The sequence below is a fragment of the Syzygium oleosum genome, unplaced genomic scaffold (assembly GCF_021117445.2).
Source record: "Syzygium oleosum isolate NSW1041296 unplaced genomic scaffold, Sole_v2.1 Sole_v2.21, whole genome shotgun sequence".
Lineage (NCBI taxonomy): Eukaryota > Viridiplantae > Streptophyta > Magnoliopsida > Myrtales > Myrtaceae > Syzygium > Syzygium oleosum.
Window position 1 is genome coordinate 6,205,948 of NW_026607505.1, and position 15,821 is coordinate 6,221,768.

General features: G+C 39.0%; 2 protein-coding genes across 2 annotated transcripts; both read left to right on the forward strand.

The window, feature by feature from the left end:
• The first annotated feature begins 2,260 nt into the window (after nucleotides 1-2,260).
• Nucleotides 2,261-4,242, forward strand: LOC115671099 (probable caffeoyl-CoA O-methyltransferase At4g26220). The gene is made up of 5 exons (XM_030592579.2): nucleotides 2,261-2,651; nucleotides 2,935-3,014; nucleotides 3,127-3,271; nucleotides 3,345-3,476; nucleotides 3,747-4,242. The coding sequence occupies exons 1-5, from the start codon at nucleotides 2,583-2,585 to the stop codon at nucleotides 4,035-4,037; spliced, it is 717 nt and encodes a 238-aa protein (XP_030448439.2). The 5' UTR covers nucleotides 2,261-2,582; the 3' UTR covers nucleotides 4,038-4,242.
• Nucleotides 4,243-13,304: 9,062 nt separating this feature from the next.
• On the forward strand, nucleotides 13,305-15,046 carry LOC115671098 (probable caffeoyl-CoA O-methyltransferase At4g26220). Its single transcript, XM_030592578.2, has 5 exons — nucleotides 13,305-13,547; nucleotides 13,835-13,914; nucleotides 14,163-14,307; nucleotides 14,381-14,512; nucleotides 14,754-15,046. The coding sequence occupies exons 1-5, from the start codon at nucleotides 13,479-13,481 to the stop codon at nucleotides 15,042-15,044; spliced, it is 717 nt and encodes a 238-aa protein (XP_030448438.1). The 5' UTR covers nucleotides 13,305-13,478; the 3' UTR covers nucleotides 15,045-15,046.
• The last annotated feature ends 775 nt before the right edge of the window (nucleotides 15,047-15,821 follow it).

A 15,821-nucleotide genomic window follows, 5' to 3' on the forward strand; every position in this document is an offset into this window, starting at 1 on the left:
GGTAAGAGAGACATTGCAGGTGTATGATCTCATCGTATAGCACTGCCAAATTACCGAAGTGCACGTGCCAACCATTGAGTCGCGAAAGGAGGCTATCTATTTTACTTAGCAACTGCTTTTAACTTGCGTTGTGCGTCCAAGATTTCATTTGGCAAAACTGACATCTCATACATCTTCCAGGATATGCCTTTTGACTTTGCTAAGTTGTGTTCCAATTTGAGACGTCAAAGAAATCCGATCCAAGTAGGAATTCCAAATGTCGATAGGACTAATCGTTTGCGATCCGAACAAGCAAGACATTATTGAGATACTTTCCATGTTGGAGTTGGATTCCTAGTCTTAATTGGTTTCCTACTTTGAGTCGGCAAGTCAAATTAGAACACATAAATGCATATTTTTCTTGGTTGCAACACAGAGCAAACAAGAGGATGTTAGGGTTTTCTCTTTGTGACTAAGTGAATTCTCTGAGAGAAATTGTGATGTTTTGGGTATAATTTAGGGCAGGAAAACACTTGAGCGATTGTAAAGTTCGTATTCTTTATATTCATTATGATTATTTGGTGGGTGGCTGGTACCGATATTTTGTTCTTCTCACGTTGGCCTTAAATAGACTTCCACATTATTTCACAATAATATTCTTTTTTCCCAATACATAGGTTGACTTTACTACAAGTAAAGTCATAATGATCAGCTGGATCTGGATTTATGTGTTTCTTGGACAGAAAATATACCTGTCTCTCGTGCATTGTAACTGAGAATTCACACTTCATATAAAATGTCAACTCTCCCATCTCTTTATTTTATTCAGAAAGATTAAACTTGTCTACTGAAATCTGAAGCCAACAGTTAAGATGAAGAAGTGTTTAAACCACAGAAACCAGAGAAATAGATTGCTGATATCTACTTGTGGCCACACAATGTCCCAGGGTGCGCATGCCTGCGTGTTCCGTGTCTCCTATAACTTTAAGAACCAGGGAATCATATCTATTTGTGAATTCTGATGACTGAAATCTTACTAATCTGTTCCTTTTCTTTTTCCAGTTCATCTAGACCATTTGCAGTACTTTCACATAACGAATTTTACTTTGCCAGGGCCAACAACAAATGCAAATGCTTGGGAAGCTAGGATTTAGCACATTCATGCTGGAAAAGCCCGGTTTTGCATGGTTATTATTGCTTGAAAGCTTGATAAGATCATTTTAGAATAATTCAATACTATATCATATGGAAAAAATTCTAGGATTTGTTAGGTGAATGGGTTCCTGTAAAGGGTTATCCAAAGGGTCCCCTCTGCTCGTTATCTCCAGGTTGAAGCACTAAGTTACTTTCATTTGGGTCTGCAGTGCAGTTGTGTTGCTTTATTTCTCGTCTCTGAAGTTCTGAACTTAGATTACAGAGCAATCGTACCATTAAAGATATTATGGTCTACACAGCCCTGAAAAATTTCTTCATTGGAACTAATTAGCCAACCAAATGTTCTCCAACAAGTTTATCCCAATTTTCTGATGAGCAACTATGTCTTGCTCTAATACATTGTTTTCATTTAGGATTTAACAAGAACTTAATCTGCATGATAGTTGAAAAGGCAACAGTACACTCAAACACAACCACTAATTGGTTTGATATCTGTCTAAATCTCAAAAGTTGTTGGCCAATGAACTCTCTCACAATGTATTAATGCATTTAAGTTTCTTTGTAAAACTGAAAAGTGAATTGAATCGAATAATTTATCTTCAGAATGCAGTTCAAGAATTGTCTTCACCTGATAAAGATAAGATTGATTCTGTCGTGCTCTAATTTATCATTATAACTGTGTTCTATGACTATTGTTCACGGATAATTTCCTAAAACATCAGAAAAGAAAATAATTGAAATATTATTGTGATGCTTCCAGTAAAATGAATGTTGTTAGAAGGGGGAAAAGAAGTTTTTGAAATCAACCAGAGTATGTGTGAACTCTAGAACGAGGTTAACAGATAATTACTTCTCAAAGCACACGGCGCCTGCATTTAAATATGTAGGAAAGCGATAGTCTTTGCATTCTTTTCCATTGATTGAACGAACTGGTGCAGTTACAAAACAGTACCAAGGAAATTACATTGTGTAGTATGCCAAAGTCAACTGCCAGGAAGATGAATCAGACACTCCACGAAACCGTATGGTCTATATTGTTTTAAAGTGAAGGAACAATCCTTGTCTATAAAACACCAAATTTGTCAGCGTCCATAGAATCTATGACAACTTGACAGTTCCACCAACTCCAGAAGGGCATTTTGCCATCAATACGCAGAGCTAGTTCTCAAAGGTTCAGTAAGGCAAGTTCCAACCTCTAATTTACAGCTTTTACAGATGAGGCATTTTACTCAGTAGAGGAGACTCCTTGCAGCGATTCACGGTCATATTTCATTACAAATATCTTTCAAATCTATGCGCACGGTCTGTAGTCTTGTTGATTATGTGCTATAGCAATCACAAATGTGTTTGTAAACCATGAACACGTGGTCATTTGGAGTCATTAGCTTGATGGGATTAGGCAGTTTGATAAGGTAAGAAATTTTTACTTTCCTAGGGAAAGAGTGAAAATGGAAGAGAAAAAGAAAGCAGCATCAAATTATGATAAGGCATTGTTGCAGAGTAAGGAGCTGTATCAGGTACTTCATTTTTTGTCATTCACATCCTCTATTTCTTTCCCCCTTTTCAGTTAAATGTTAAGTTAGCTTCATCCTTCCACACGCCAGAAAAAGTCCAACCCTTCGATCCTGTCAAAAGCAGGCCATTCAGGGGTTTCTTGAGTGCTTCCTCTTGGCCGATCCTAATAGGTTAAGCTGAATATGAATCGAATACAATTTGGCTAATCTGTAGGATTCTTTACCTTCTGTTAGACTGCCATTGTGTCTTAAAGTTTTGCTTCCCTGCACATGTTTAATTTCGCAGTACATTTTGGACACAAGTGTGTACCCAAATGAACCAGAGCCACTTAAGGAACTGAGAGAAGTTTCTGCAAGCCATCCAAGGTCTCTCTCTGAGTTGAAACATCTTGTAATTAACACTGTTTCCCGGAGGATATTTCCCCCTAACAGTAAACAAGGGACATAATTTTTTCTTCTTTCATTTGCTGATATTCAGGTATTGGATGGGCACTGCACCAGATGCAGGTCAATTGATGGCAATACTACTGAAGCTTATCAATGCTAAAAAGACCATTGAAATCGGAGTCTTCACCGGATACTCTCTTTTACTCACTGCCCTAACAATTCCTGAAGATGGCAAGGTCTTCAAGCACTCATCATGCTTTACAATAAAAGAATCCGATTGGTTTGCTCATGCAATCATAATTGCTGCAGATAATAGCCATAGATGTCGATCGCGAGGCTTATGAAATGGGATTTCCCGTTATCGAGAAGGCCGGCGTAGAGTACAAAGTCGACTTCATTAAGTCCGAGGCTCTCCGAGCTCTAGATGATTTAATGGAAAATGTGGGTCATTTACCAGCCTTTCCTAGTTTATGCAGTTCACTCTTGCGGCATCAAATTTTCTAGAAGAAATGCTATATGCACATACTTTGATAGAGCGAGCTAATTTTACTTCAGAATACAGTATACCTGTAATACACAACATAAAAATTTTGTCTTGTACATTTTGATGGACTATCTACTTGTGTCGCCTTCTGGGTAACATTTAACTCTTATGCTTTCCTTTGTTGTATTGAGTCTGATTGTGATTTGGCATAATGAAACAAAATGCAGCCTGATAACGAGGGGAGCTTCGATTTTGCCTTTGTCGACGCGGACAAAGTCAACTACTTGAATTATCATGAGAGGTTGATGAAACTGGTCAAAGTGGGTGGACTAGCCATCTACGACAACACCCTCTGGAGAGGAACAGTTGCGATGCCTGAATCTGCAGTTGGGGAGAAATATAAGGAGGGTCGAAATCTGCTGCTTGGATTCAACAAATTACTGGCCAACGATCCTCACGTCCAAATTTGTCATGCTTCGATAGGTGATGGGATGACAATCTGCCGGAGACTTCACTAAGCTTTTATGCTTGACACCCACATAATTGTTTCTTTCAGTAAGGAGATTGCGTTCGCCATAACTTCTTATATCTTTGGCCTGTTGTTGTCTTGTATATTGTACAAACCACAACATTTATGGATAGGCCAAAATTGATGTGGTCATCAGAAAGTTCTATGAACAATTAATAAATATTGTTACTGCAGAAACATTCATAAATAATAAATGTACTAGTTCATTTTGTTGTGGTGTCGGAAAATTTCATTGGAATCCTTCTTCAAGTTTTCAATTTGAACTTGTCACATGTTGGTTTCAAGTCATCTACAGATTCATTTTCTTCAAACTGATTGCATCCATCCAAAATAAATGTGATGACTCCCTACAAGGTTCTGCCAAGCAACAGAATGACAGAGAAACTATCACAAAGCAACCTTACCTTGGGTTGGAACTTCGGAAATTTGCATGGTGATAAGGCATGCCAATAAATGTTCGAGAGTTGATTCACGCCACATGATATGGTCATGGCCAAGACAGGCTTGGAAGAAGCATGCTCTTGAAAACTTTGCCCAAGGAATGATCAGTACTACTGTATTCTGACTGAGTTGCTAAATCACGACCATTCCTCAAAACAGCTCTGCAAGTAATCCCACAGAGAGAGAGAGAGAGAGAGAGAGAGAGAGAGAGAGAGAGAGAGAGAGAGAGAGAGAGAGAGAGAAGTGCAGAGACGTTCTTGTTACCAGGGCAAGCAAAACCATAATTTACTCACATTTAGTGCATAAGACGAGAACAAAAAATAACTAGGCAGAACACCACAGCAGAGTCCTGTCTCACTTGCACACAATGCAGGGTAAAAGAATAGATTAAGAAGAACGCAATCCAATTAGCCAACTGAATCTATAACAAAATCATTGCCATATTCTTGTTTTCCTTATAATTACATACTTCTGTGGCTATCTGCAAGCAAATTATGTCTAGCAACCTTCAATTTGTATGATCGAAGGTCCACATATGAACAAATGTCCGCAGATGAACAGTCTCCCAACCTATCAATACTTTTCAAGTTGTTTTCTTTTAACAAAACAAGTTTCGTATAACTTCAAGGACAGAGTTCCCAGTGCAGATTGCGGTTCAGGAATTGTTTTCACCGGATAACACTAAGCTTACTTCCACCTGTTTCTTATGTAGCACTATCATGATGTCAACCGTTCTTCATGGATAATTTCCTCGAAACACAGAAAATAAAAGAAAGATGATAATCGAAAACATCATTGCAATTCTATCAGAAACACGCTCATCGTGAAAGGGAGAAAAAGAAATTCTTGAAATCATCCTAATTAGTGTGCCCTCTAGAACGACACTGACAAATTATTACTTCTCAAAGCACACGGTGCCTATGTTGAAATACGTGGCTTATGTCCTCGCACTTTGGTTTTTTTTAGTGACCATGTCTAGTTACAATCAAGGATATTTTGTAGTTGGTGACAATTGCTACAAGTCAACTACCAAGATCTCAGTTGGACACGCCACCAAACAAATTATAATGTCAGTACTAACCTTTCTTTAAAACGCCAGATTAGTCGGCATTGACAGTATCAAAATAACTTGACAGTTTTCTAAATTTCTGGGGGATAATCTGCCTCTGGCACGACACTGACAAATAGTTACTTTTCAAAGCACACGGTGCCTATGTTGAAATATGTGGCTTATGTCCTCACATTTTGTTTTTTCTATTGACTAAGTCTAGTTACAATAACAAGGATATTTCGTAATTGTACAATTGCTAAAAGTCAAGTACTAGGATCTCAGTTAGACACTCCACCAGACAAATTATATTGTAGCGTAGAACTAAAATTTCTTTAAAACGCTAGATTAGTCAGCAATGATAGTATCGGAATAACTTGACAATTTTCTCAATTCGGGGATAATCTGCCTCTAGAACGACACTGACAGATAATTACTTCTCAAAGCACACGGTGCCTATGTTGAATGTGGCTGATGTCCTCGCATTTTGTTTTTTTTTCTATCGACCGAGTCTAGTTACAATAACAAGGATATTTCGTATTTGTACAATGGCTCCTGGTCAACTACCAGGATCTCAGTTAGACACTCCACCAAACAAATTATTTTATAGTGCAGAACTAACCCTTCTTTAAAAAGCCAGATTAGTCAGCATTGATAGTATCATAATAAATTGATGTTTTCTCAATTTCTGAGGGATGATCTGCCATTAACACGCAGCTAGTTCTCAAAGCTTCTATAAGTTAGGCAAGTTTCTGACATCTAAGTTACAACTTTTTGTAAATGGGGCATTTTGATTAGTTGAGTAAACTCTTTATAGCGCAGTGAAGGTCACTTTCCGTGATAAATATCTGTAACTCTCATAAAAATAACAAACATCGAAGTTTGTCGACCTTGAACCTGTGGTCACTCGGGGTCATTTCTGGATATTGCAGGAAGTTTGACTCAGTAAGAGTTTGCATTTTGCTAAGGAGAGAACACAGAAATGGAAGAGGATGAATAGCTATAATGCTTTGACATTCAATCGACTGTGTATAGTTACAATAAGAAGCATATTTCATAGTTGTCCAATTGCTACCGGTCAAATACCAGGAGTCTCAGTTCAAAAAATCCGCCAAACCATATTATTTTGAAGTGCAGGACTAACGCTTTCTGTCTTTATTCTTGCATTATTTTCCTCGAACTCCGATAATACAAAAAGCATCTTTATGATGCTCGCAGAAGACGCATTTGAGGGGGAACAGGGGCTCTTTTGAGTTCTACTCGATGACCGGTGACCTCGAAAACGATACTGCATTGGATGATGTAAACATTAAATGAGTGAGCCTATTAACCAGGGAGATTTGATGGTTGTGGTATCATAACAATCAACAAACCACTCCACCAAACTGTAATATCTTAGGAATTTTGGTTGAGTGCAAGGCTGGCCCTATGGCATTAATGGACCGAACTGCATTCCAGGTCATACTTCATCATATATATGTCTCTGTCATATACCAGGTCATTTCCCAGTGTCGAGGCAGTTTGATTCGACAGATATGCATTTCAGTAAGGAGAGCAAAAATGGAAGAGAAAACGAAAGTGTACTCAAGTTCCCACTTCCCACAAAGGGTTATTGCAAAGTAAAGAGTTGAATCACGTACACTGCTAATTGTCTTCACATCCTGTTTCTTTCTTCTTTCAGTCTTGATGTTGCCGGGGTTGAATGGTACAGTAAGTGCGCTCAGCTTCAACATGCCTGACTGACTAAGTGCAGCTCTCCAATCCTGTCAAAAGCATCCATCCTGGGATTTGACAAGTACGTCATCTTGGGCCGAACCTTTATTAAATCGAACTCATTCTGCATGATACCTAGGATTGTTTACCTTCTCTTTTATTGCCAATGCTTCCTCAATTTTTTGCTTTCATCCATATGCTCAAATTTGGCAGTACATTTTGGACACAAGCATGTACCCGCAGGAACTAGAACCGCTTAAGACCTAAGAGAAGTCAGCGCTATCCATCCGAGGTGTCTCCCTCTCTCTTCTCGGCAAGACTAGACTTAATTCTAAACGGTGCAAAAAACATGAGTTTTCTCAAATGTCATGTAAGATGCGTTTGTTAACCATTCTGTTCCTGAAAACAATTTCTACTCAGAAATGATTTTTTTGTTATTCCATTCCCGAAATCAATTTCTAATCATTTGAAGGCGTATGGTAATTGTCCAAAATTTATATTCCTGGAATAGAAAAAGAACAGAAATGCGTTTAGTAACTACACAAAGTTCTTTTTATTAATAATATTTTGAATTTTTTAATATTTTTTTCTCTTTTTTTTTCCTTTTTTTCTTTTCTTTTTTCTGCTTCTTCTTCCTTGGCCCATGGCCCGGTTGCCGGCGAGGGCGCCGGTGACTAGCCCTCGCCGCCGCCCTTGCAGCCTGGGCAAGGGTCTCCCTTGCGGCCTGGGCGAGGGTCGCCCTCACCAGATCCGATGAGGCGGCCCTCGCCGCTCGCGGCCTAGGTGAGGGTCACCCTCGCCAGATAGGCCGTGAGGGTCCAGCCCTCGCCAACCACATGCCAGGAAAGAAGAAGAAGAAGATAAAAAGAAAAAAAATTCTTTTCCATTTCTAATTCTTGTTCCCAGAATCAAGAATCAACTTTTTTTTTTATTTTTTATTCTATTCCAAAACTGATTCTGGGAACAAATTTGTGCTCGAAAACAAAAAATTTACCAAACGGATTTTTGTTCTTTTTTTGTTCCAAGGAACAAAAGAATAGAATCAAGCATTGTTTGGCCGGTTACCAAACAGGCCCTTATTCATCTCTCCACTTATACGAAAATCCATCTTAAGGGATTGTATGTAGACACTGGGCATGGTTTCGTCTTCTTTTTTGCAGAAGACAACATTATATTGTAAATTGACCCTAATTAAGATCAAACCTCAACATTCTACTTACGAATGTTGTTGGGTTTAAGAGAATTCCTTTTTGCGATTTTCCCTGTCGTTACCAGCTCTATGTAAATGCCTCAACGCATAGCAAAATTATAAATTCAGATTGAACGTACTCTTCTCTCATGTGGAACTTTCACTGAAAAGAGACCTCAATTGTTCTTTGATCAAGGAAACAAACAAGATTGATATCAATTACAAAATGCCAAACGTAAGTTAACAGAACTTTATTCTATAAACACTGTTTCGATTAATGTGCGAAAAAATAGACAGCTTAGTATGGTACATGATAATACTGTTTAGAGAACCTTGATCTTTTCAATCATTTCGTTTGACAATTTTTTGAATTTTTCTACGATTTTCTTTTCTTTTTTTTTTCATTGTCCTAACCTTCATTGTGCATTTAGTAAACCTTGGTGCCAATTGTCTAAACCATTTAATTGTGTCATTCAGTTCTAAACATTTTATTTTGTGCCAATTATTATCCCGGTCAATTTTGCTGATTCCGACGTGACGCCCTCGGCCGCGAGCCGTCACCGCAGCGCGACGTGGAAAATTTATATATTTAATATTTTTTGAATTTTATTTTTACCTTTTTTTTTTTCCACTTTTTTGTCCCCCGCCCGGCGCGGCGGACCGCCGAGCGAGGCCGGCGAGCTCGACCTCGCCGACGGCGAGGGCGGCGGCCTCGCCCGGCGAGGGCTAGCCTCGCCTTGGTCCGGCGAGGCTCAACCTTGCGATCCGGCGAGGGTCGGGCCTCGCCCGACCATGGCGAGGCTCGCCGCGGCCTCCGATGAGGGCTCGAGCCTCGCCTTGGTTGGGCAAGCTCGACCTCGCCAAACCGGCGAGGTCGGGCCTCGCCCGGCCATGGCGAGGCTCGCCCTCGCCGGAGGCCGCGGCGAGGCCCGACCTCGCCGGATCTGGCGAGGTCGAGCCTCGCCCGACCAAGGCGAGGCTCACCCTCGTTGGGCGAGGGCCGCCTCGGCCTCGGCCTGCCGTCGCCGGACGGCGCGGCCGCAGGAAGGAGGGGATAAAAAAAAAAAAAAAGGAAAAAAATAAAAATAAAAAAAATAAAAAAATATTAAAATTTTATGGTAAAATTGTCACACGTACGGCTGGGTGGTAAGTCGTAAAATTGTCACCCACGGTTTTGATGGTCAAAAATAGTTCGGTCAAAATTGACCGAAGTGACTAAATTGGTTTTATGGTCAAAAAAATAGTTTGGGGTAAATGTGTCACAAGTGTACCAGTTTAGGGTTTTTCGTGGTATTAACCCAATTATAAATACAGATTGAACGTACTCTTCTCTCATGTGGAACTTTCACTGAAAAGAGACCTCAATTGTTCTTTGATCAAGGAAACAAACGAGATTGATATCAATTACAAAATGCCAAACGTAAGTTAACAGAACTTTATTCTATAAACACTGTTTCGATTAATGTGCGAAAAATAGACAGCTTAGTATGGTACATGATAATACTGTGTAGAGAACCTTGATCTTTTCAGTTATTTCCGTTACTGGACAAGAGCCTATTACCTACTACAGTTCCTAGAAAGTTCAACAATTAATCATGATAGATATTCTGGATTGGTTTTGTTAATTATTGGGGACGATGGATTGATGTTCATGATCGCGGTGAACCCAATGAAGAGTGAGTATGTATATTGTATAAGGGCTAAATGCTACACATGGATACGAGTCACATGGGAGCCACGTCTAGAGCCTCATACTACTCAAGGGCTAAGTTCTACATGATGACGTGAGTCTCGTGGGACCCAGCTTTGGGGCCTCGGTTAGTGTTGAGCCGGCTAAGTGATGTTATATGACATTTAACAATCATAAACTATCAATGTGTGATATGAAATTGATTAATGAAATAGACCATTGGTGTCTGATTCGATGTTGTTGATTTAAAATGAGTTTTTTTATACGTATAAAGTTTTGTTGATAATGTATAACTCATTTTTGGTGTTTTACATATATTATATATTGGATTTGGGATTGAGTTTTTTATATTACATGGTAAATACGCAAAGTGACTGCTCGATCTGCTTAGAATAGATATTTACTACTCACTGAGCGATGATTGCTCGAACCATTCTTCTTATCAGGTTTTTCAGGTCCCTCGGTTAGTGTCGAGTAGGATGAGAGCACTAATAGCGGGAAATTTTTTGTAGTTGAATTTTGGGTATGCGTCGGAGATGTATACATATGTTTTATTGGATTATAGAAACTCTGATATGTTGATTTGAGTTTGAGATTGCATCTTTTAGGTAGAATGAATGATGACCGTGTCATTACCCCTAATCCTGTAAGATTCGGGGTGCGACAATCTTTGCATCTTAAACTAGGCAGACTCTTCATAAATCTGGGTTAAGGCACGTATTGACTATACTTGCTGATGTATCGCTTTCACAAGCCCGACATTACATTGTTGCTTGGACAATATACTACTCTCTTTGGCACTCTCCCTTGATGTCTGATGAGTATAAATCATGGTTGAGATGCATGTCATGGAGTAGTTCATCAATTGTTCACTCTTCCTCTCTCTCGTTGAACACGTGATCAGTAAGAAAAGACATTTCAGGCACATGATCTCATCGTGGTACAGCCAAATTATCGCAGCGCACATGCCAACCATCGAGCCTTAAAAGTAGGCGATCGATTTTACTTAGATAATCATCTCTTCTTAACACGTTGTGCGAGAATGATTTCTTTTGACAAAACTGACATCTCATCCATCTTCCAAGATATGCCCCGTTGACTTTGCGAAGTTGTGTTCCAGCTTGAGACGGCAAAGGGATTCCAAATGCAAATAGGACCGGATGGTTTGCCATCCGAGCAAGCAAGAAATTATTAAAATACCTTTTTCACGTTGGAGTTAGATTCCTAGTTTTAATCAGCTTCTTAATTTGAGTTGGCAAGTAACATTAGAACGTGTAAACGCGGAATTTTCTTTTGTTGTAACACATAGAGCAGACAAGAGGTTGTTAGGGTTTTCTCTTCGTGGGTATTCCAAGTGAGTTCTTTGTGAGAAATTCTTATGTTTTTTGTTGTAGTTTAGGGCAGGAAAACACTTGAGCGATTATAGATTCCATATTCTTTGAATTCATAGTGAGTACTTGGCGGGTGGCTCTCCTATGGAATAAAGACTGCGACTGACTGAACTAAGTAAATCGTTATTTTTTGTTCCTCATTAAATTCTCTTATTCTTTTCACGTTAGACTTAAATTGCAAAATCCATCGACTTCCGCGTTATTTCACAACAAATATTCTTGTATTTCCAATACAAATATTGACTTTACTACAGGATGACGTGCACGTTGTTTGCTCAGGAAGCAGTGGAAAATTGTTGACAGGAAATATCTCTGTCTCTCGTGCATTGTAATTGAGAGTTTACACTTGATTCAAAAGTCAACTCTCCCATCTCACACCTGATTTAAAATCAACTCTCCCCTCTCTTTATTTTACTCAGAAAGATTAGACTTTTTTTTACTGAAATCCGAAGCCAACAGTTAAAGATAGAGGAGTGTGTAATACTAAATGTTGAACAAAAAGAGAATGAACCAGAGAAATGGATAACTGATATCTACTTGTTGCAACACAGTGTCACAGGGTGCGCGCGCATGCGCGGGTGTGTCTCCAATAACTTAAAGAACCAGAAAATCATATAGCTAGTTGCGAATTCTGATGAATGCAATTTCACTTAATTTTCATTTTGCTTTTCTAGTTCATCTAGACCATGGGCAGTACTTTCACAAAACAAATTTTACTTTTCCGGGGCCAACAACAGATGCAAGTGCTTGGAAAGCTAGAATTTAGTATATTCATGCTGGAAAAACCCGGTTTTGCATGGTTATTATTGCTTGAAAGCTTGATAAAATCTTTTTCAAATAATCCAAAACTATATCATATGGAAAAATTGTAGGATGTGTAAGGTAATCGTGTTTTTGTAAAGGGTCATCCAAAGGGTACCCTTTGCTCGTTATCTTCTGGTCGATACATTGAGTTTCTATTATTTGGATCTGCAGTACAGTTGTCCTAATTCGTTTCTTGTCTCTAAAGTTCTGAACTTAGATTTCAGATCAATCGTATCATCGAAGACATTATCGTCTATACGACCCTGAATAATTTTTTCATTACTCATTCGCCTACCCAACTTTCTGCATCAAGTTCATCTCAATATTCTGATGAGCAACTGTATCTTGGTATCTGCTCAAATACATAGTTTTCACATAGGATTCAACAAAAACTTATTCCGCATGATAGTTGAAAAGCCAATAGTACACTTGAACACAACCATGAATTTGTTTGATGATCTGCGCAAATTTAAAAAGTTCTGGGCCGATGAACTCTTTCACAATCTATTTATGCATTTCAAGTTGCTTCTGAAAAACCAAAAGAAGTTCTTGAAATCGACCAAAGTGTGTGTGAACTCTAGAACGAGGTTAACAGATACTTTCTTCTCAAAGCACACGGCACCTACTTTGAAATATGTAGGAAGGCAATAGTCCTTGCATTCTTTTCAACTGATTGAACGAATTGGTGCAATTACAATACAATACCAACAGGATTACATAGTATAATATCCTAAAGTCAACTCCCAGGCACATGAATCAGACACCCCACGAAACCATATAGTCTATATTATTTTAAAGTTACGGAATAATCCTTGTCTTGCACCAAATTAGTCAGCCTCCATCTATTATAAAGAGAACTGGACATTTGGCCATTACTACGTAGAGCTAGTTCTCTAAGCTTCAATAAGTAAGGCAAGTTCCAACCTCTGATATACAGCCTTTCATAGGTAAGGCGTTTCAATCAGTGAAGGAGAGACCCCTTGCAGTGAATCATGGTCATATTTTATGATAAATATCGCTAAAATCTATGCATGGCACAGTCTGTAGTCTTGTTAATTATGTGCTATCGTAATCACAAACATGTTTGTAAACTGTGAACATTAGGTCATTTGGGTTCCTTGATGTGAAGGCAGTATTCTAAGGAAAGAGCAAGAATGGAAGAGAAAATGAAAGCAGCATTAAATTATGACAAGGCGTTGTTGCAGAGTAAGGAGCTGTATCAGGTACTCCATTTATTGTCATTCACATCCTCTATCTCTTTCCCTCTTTTCGGTCAAATGGTAAGTTAGCTTGGCTTTCATTTTTCCACATGCCAGAAAAAATCCAACCCTTCGATACTGTCAAAAGTAGACCATTCGGGGATTTGTCGAGCTTTCTCTAGGTCGATCCTAATAGGTTAAGCTGAATATGAATCGAATCCAATACGGCTAATGTGTAGGGTTCTTTACCTTCTCTTACACTGTATTTGCTTTTTAAAATATTGCTTCCATGCATATGTTCAATCTCGCAGTACATCTTGGACACAAGTGTGTACCCAAATGAACCAGAGCCTCTTAAGGAGCTGAGAGAAGTTTCAGCAAGCCATCCAAGGTCTCTCTCTCTCTCTCTCTCTCTCTCTCTCTCTCTCTCTCTCTCTCTCTCTCTCTCTCTCTCTCTCTCTCTCTAGCTAAGTGTCCATAACATCATGATGCAGTCACTGACTGTGACTTATAATGCTTTCATTCAATTTAAGGAGTCATATAATTGAAACATCTTGGTGTTGACACTTTCCAGGAGGATATTTCCCCCGAAAGTAAACAAGGGATTCAACTTTTCTTCTTTTATTTGTTCATATTCAGTTATTGGATGGGCACTGCACCAGATGCAGGCCAATTGATGGGAATACTGCTGAAGCTTATCAATGCTAAAAGGACCATTGAAATCGGAGTCTTCACCGGATACTCTCTTTTACTCACTGCCCTAACAATTCCTGAGGATGGAAAGGTCTCCAAGCACTCATCGTGTGTTATAATAAAAGAATTTGATTGGATTGCTCATGTAATCACAATTGCTGCAGATAATAGCCATAGATGTCGATTGCGAGGCATACGAAATGGGATTTCCCGTTATCAAGAAGGCCGGCGTAGAGCACAAAGTTGACTTTATCAAATCCGAGGCTCTCCGAGCACTAGATGATTTGATGGCAAATGTGGGTCATTTACCAGCCTTTCCTAGTTTATGCAGTTGCCTCCTACTGCATCATATGTTCTATGAGGAACGTTATATGGATTTACTATGATAGAGCGAGCTGATTTAGCTTCAAAATACAGTGTACATTGTGACGGCCTCTATCTACTACTTGTGCCGTGTTCTGTGCTACGTTTGTTTCTAATGCTTTCCTTTGTTGTATCAAGTCTGATGGGGATTTGGCATAATAAAACTAATTGCAGCTTGATGACGAGGGGAGCTTCGACTTTGCCTTTGTTGACGCGGACAAAATCAACTACTTGAATTATCATGAGAGGCTGATGAAGCTGGTCAAAGTGGGTGGGCTAGTCATATACGACAACACCCTCTGGAGAGGATCTGTTGCGATGCCTGAAGATGCGGTTGGAGAGAAATATAAGGAGGGTCGAAAGCTGCTGATTGAGTTCAACAATTTACTCGCCAACGATGCTCGCGTCCAAATTTGTCATGCTTCAATAGGTGATGGGATGACAATCTGCAGGCGACTTCACTAAGTTTTTGTCCGTTGACCCCCCCATAATTCTTTCTTTCAGAAAGGAAATCGCACTTGTCGTAACTTCTTATATCTTTGGCATGTTGTCTAGTATATTGTAATAACCACAACATTTATAAATAGGCAAAAATTGATGGGGTCCTCAGAGAGTGCTACGCTGGATGATATAAAGGGATAATGACACAAACAATCTCTGAACTTTGATCAAATGTGCAATTTGGTCCTTGAACTTTTAATTTATTCAATGTAGTCCCTGAACTTTTGCCTAATGTTCAATATGGTCCTTGAACTTTTATTTTGTTCAATGTCATCCCTAAACTTTTGGTACATGTTCAATTCAGTCCCTGAACTATATGAAAATGTTCAATGCAGTCCTTTCCATTTGAATTAATTTCAAAGATTACATTCAACAAATTAAAAATTCGAGGACCACATTGCACATTGGGTTAAAGTTCATGGACTACATTGAATAAATTAAAAGTTCATGGACCAAATTGCACATTGAGCCAAAGTTCAGGGACTGTTTGTGTCATTTTGCCATCAATATATAATGTCAGTACAGAAACATCCAAACATAATAAATGTGCTGGTTCATTTTGTCGTGGCACCCTCAGATTTCATTTGTATGCTTTTTCATGTTTCCAATTCGAGTCTGTCACATGTTGTACTGAAGTCATCTACAGATTCATTTCTTTCGAACCGAGAGCATCCATCCAAAATAATGTAATCATTCTCTACAAGGCTCTGTCAAGCAACAGAACAATGGAGAAACTATCAC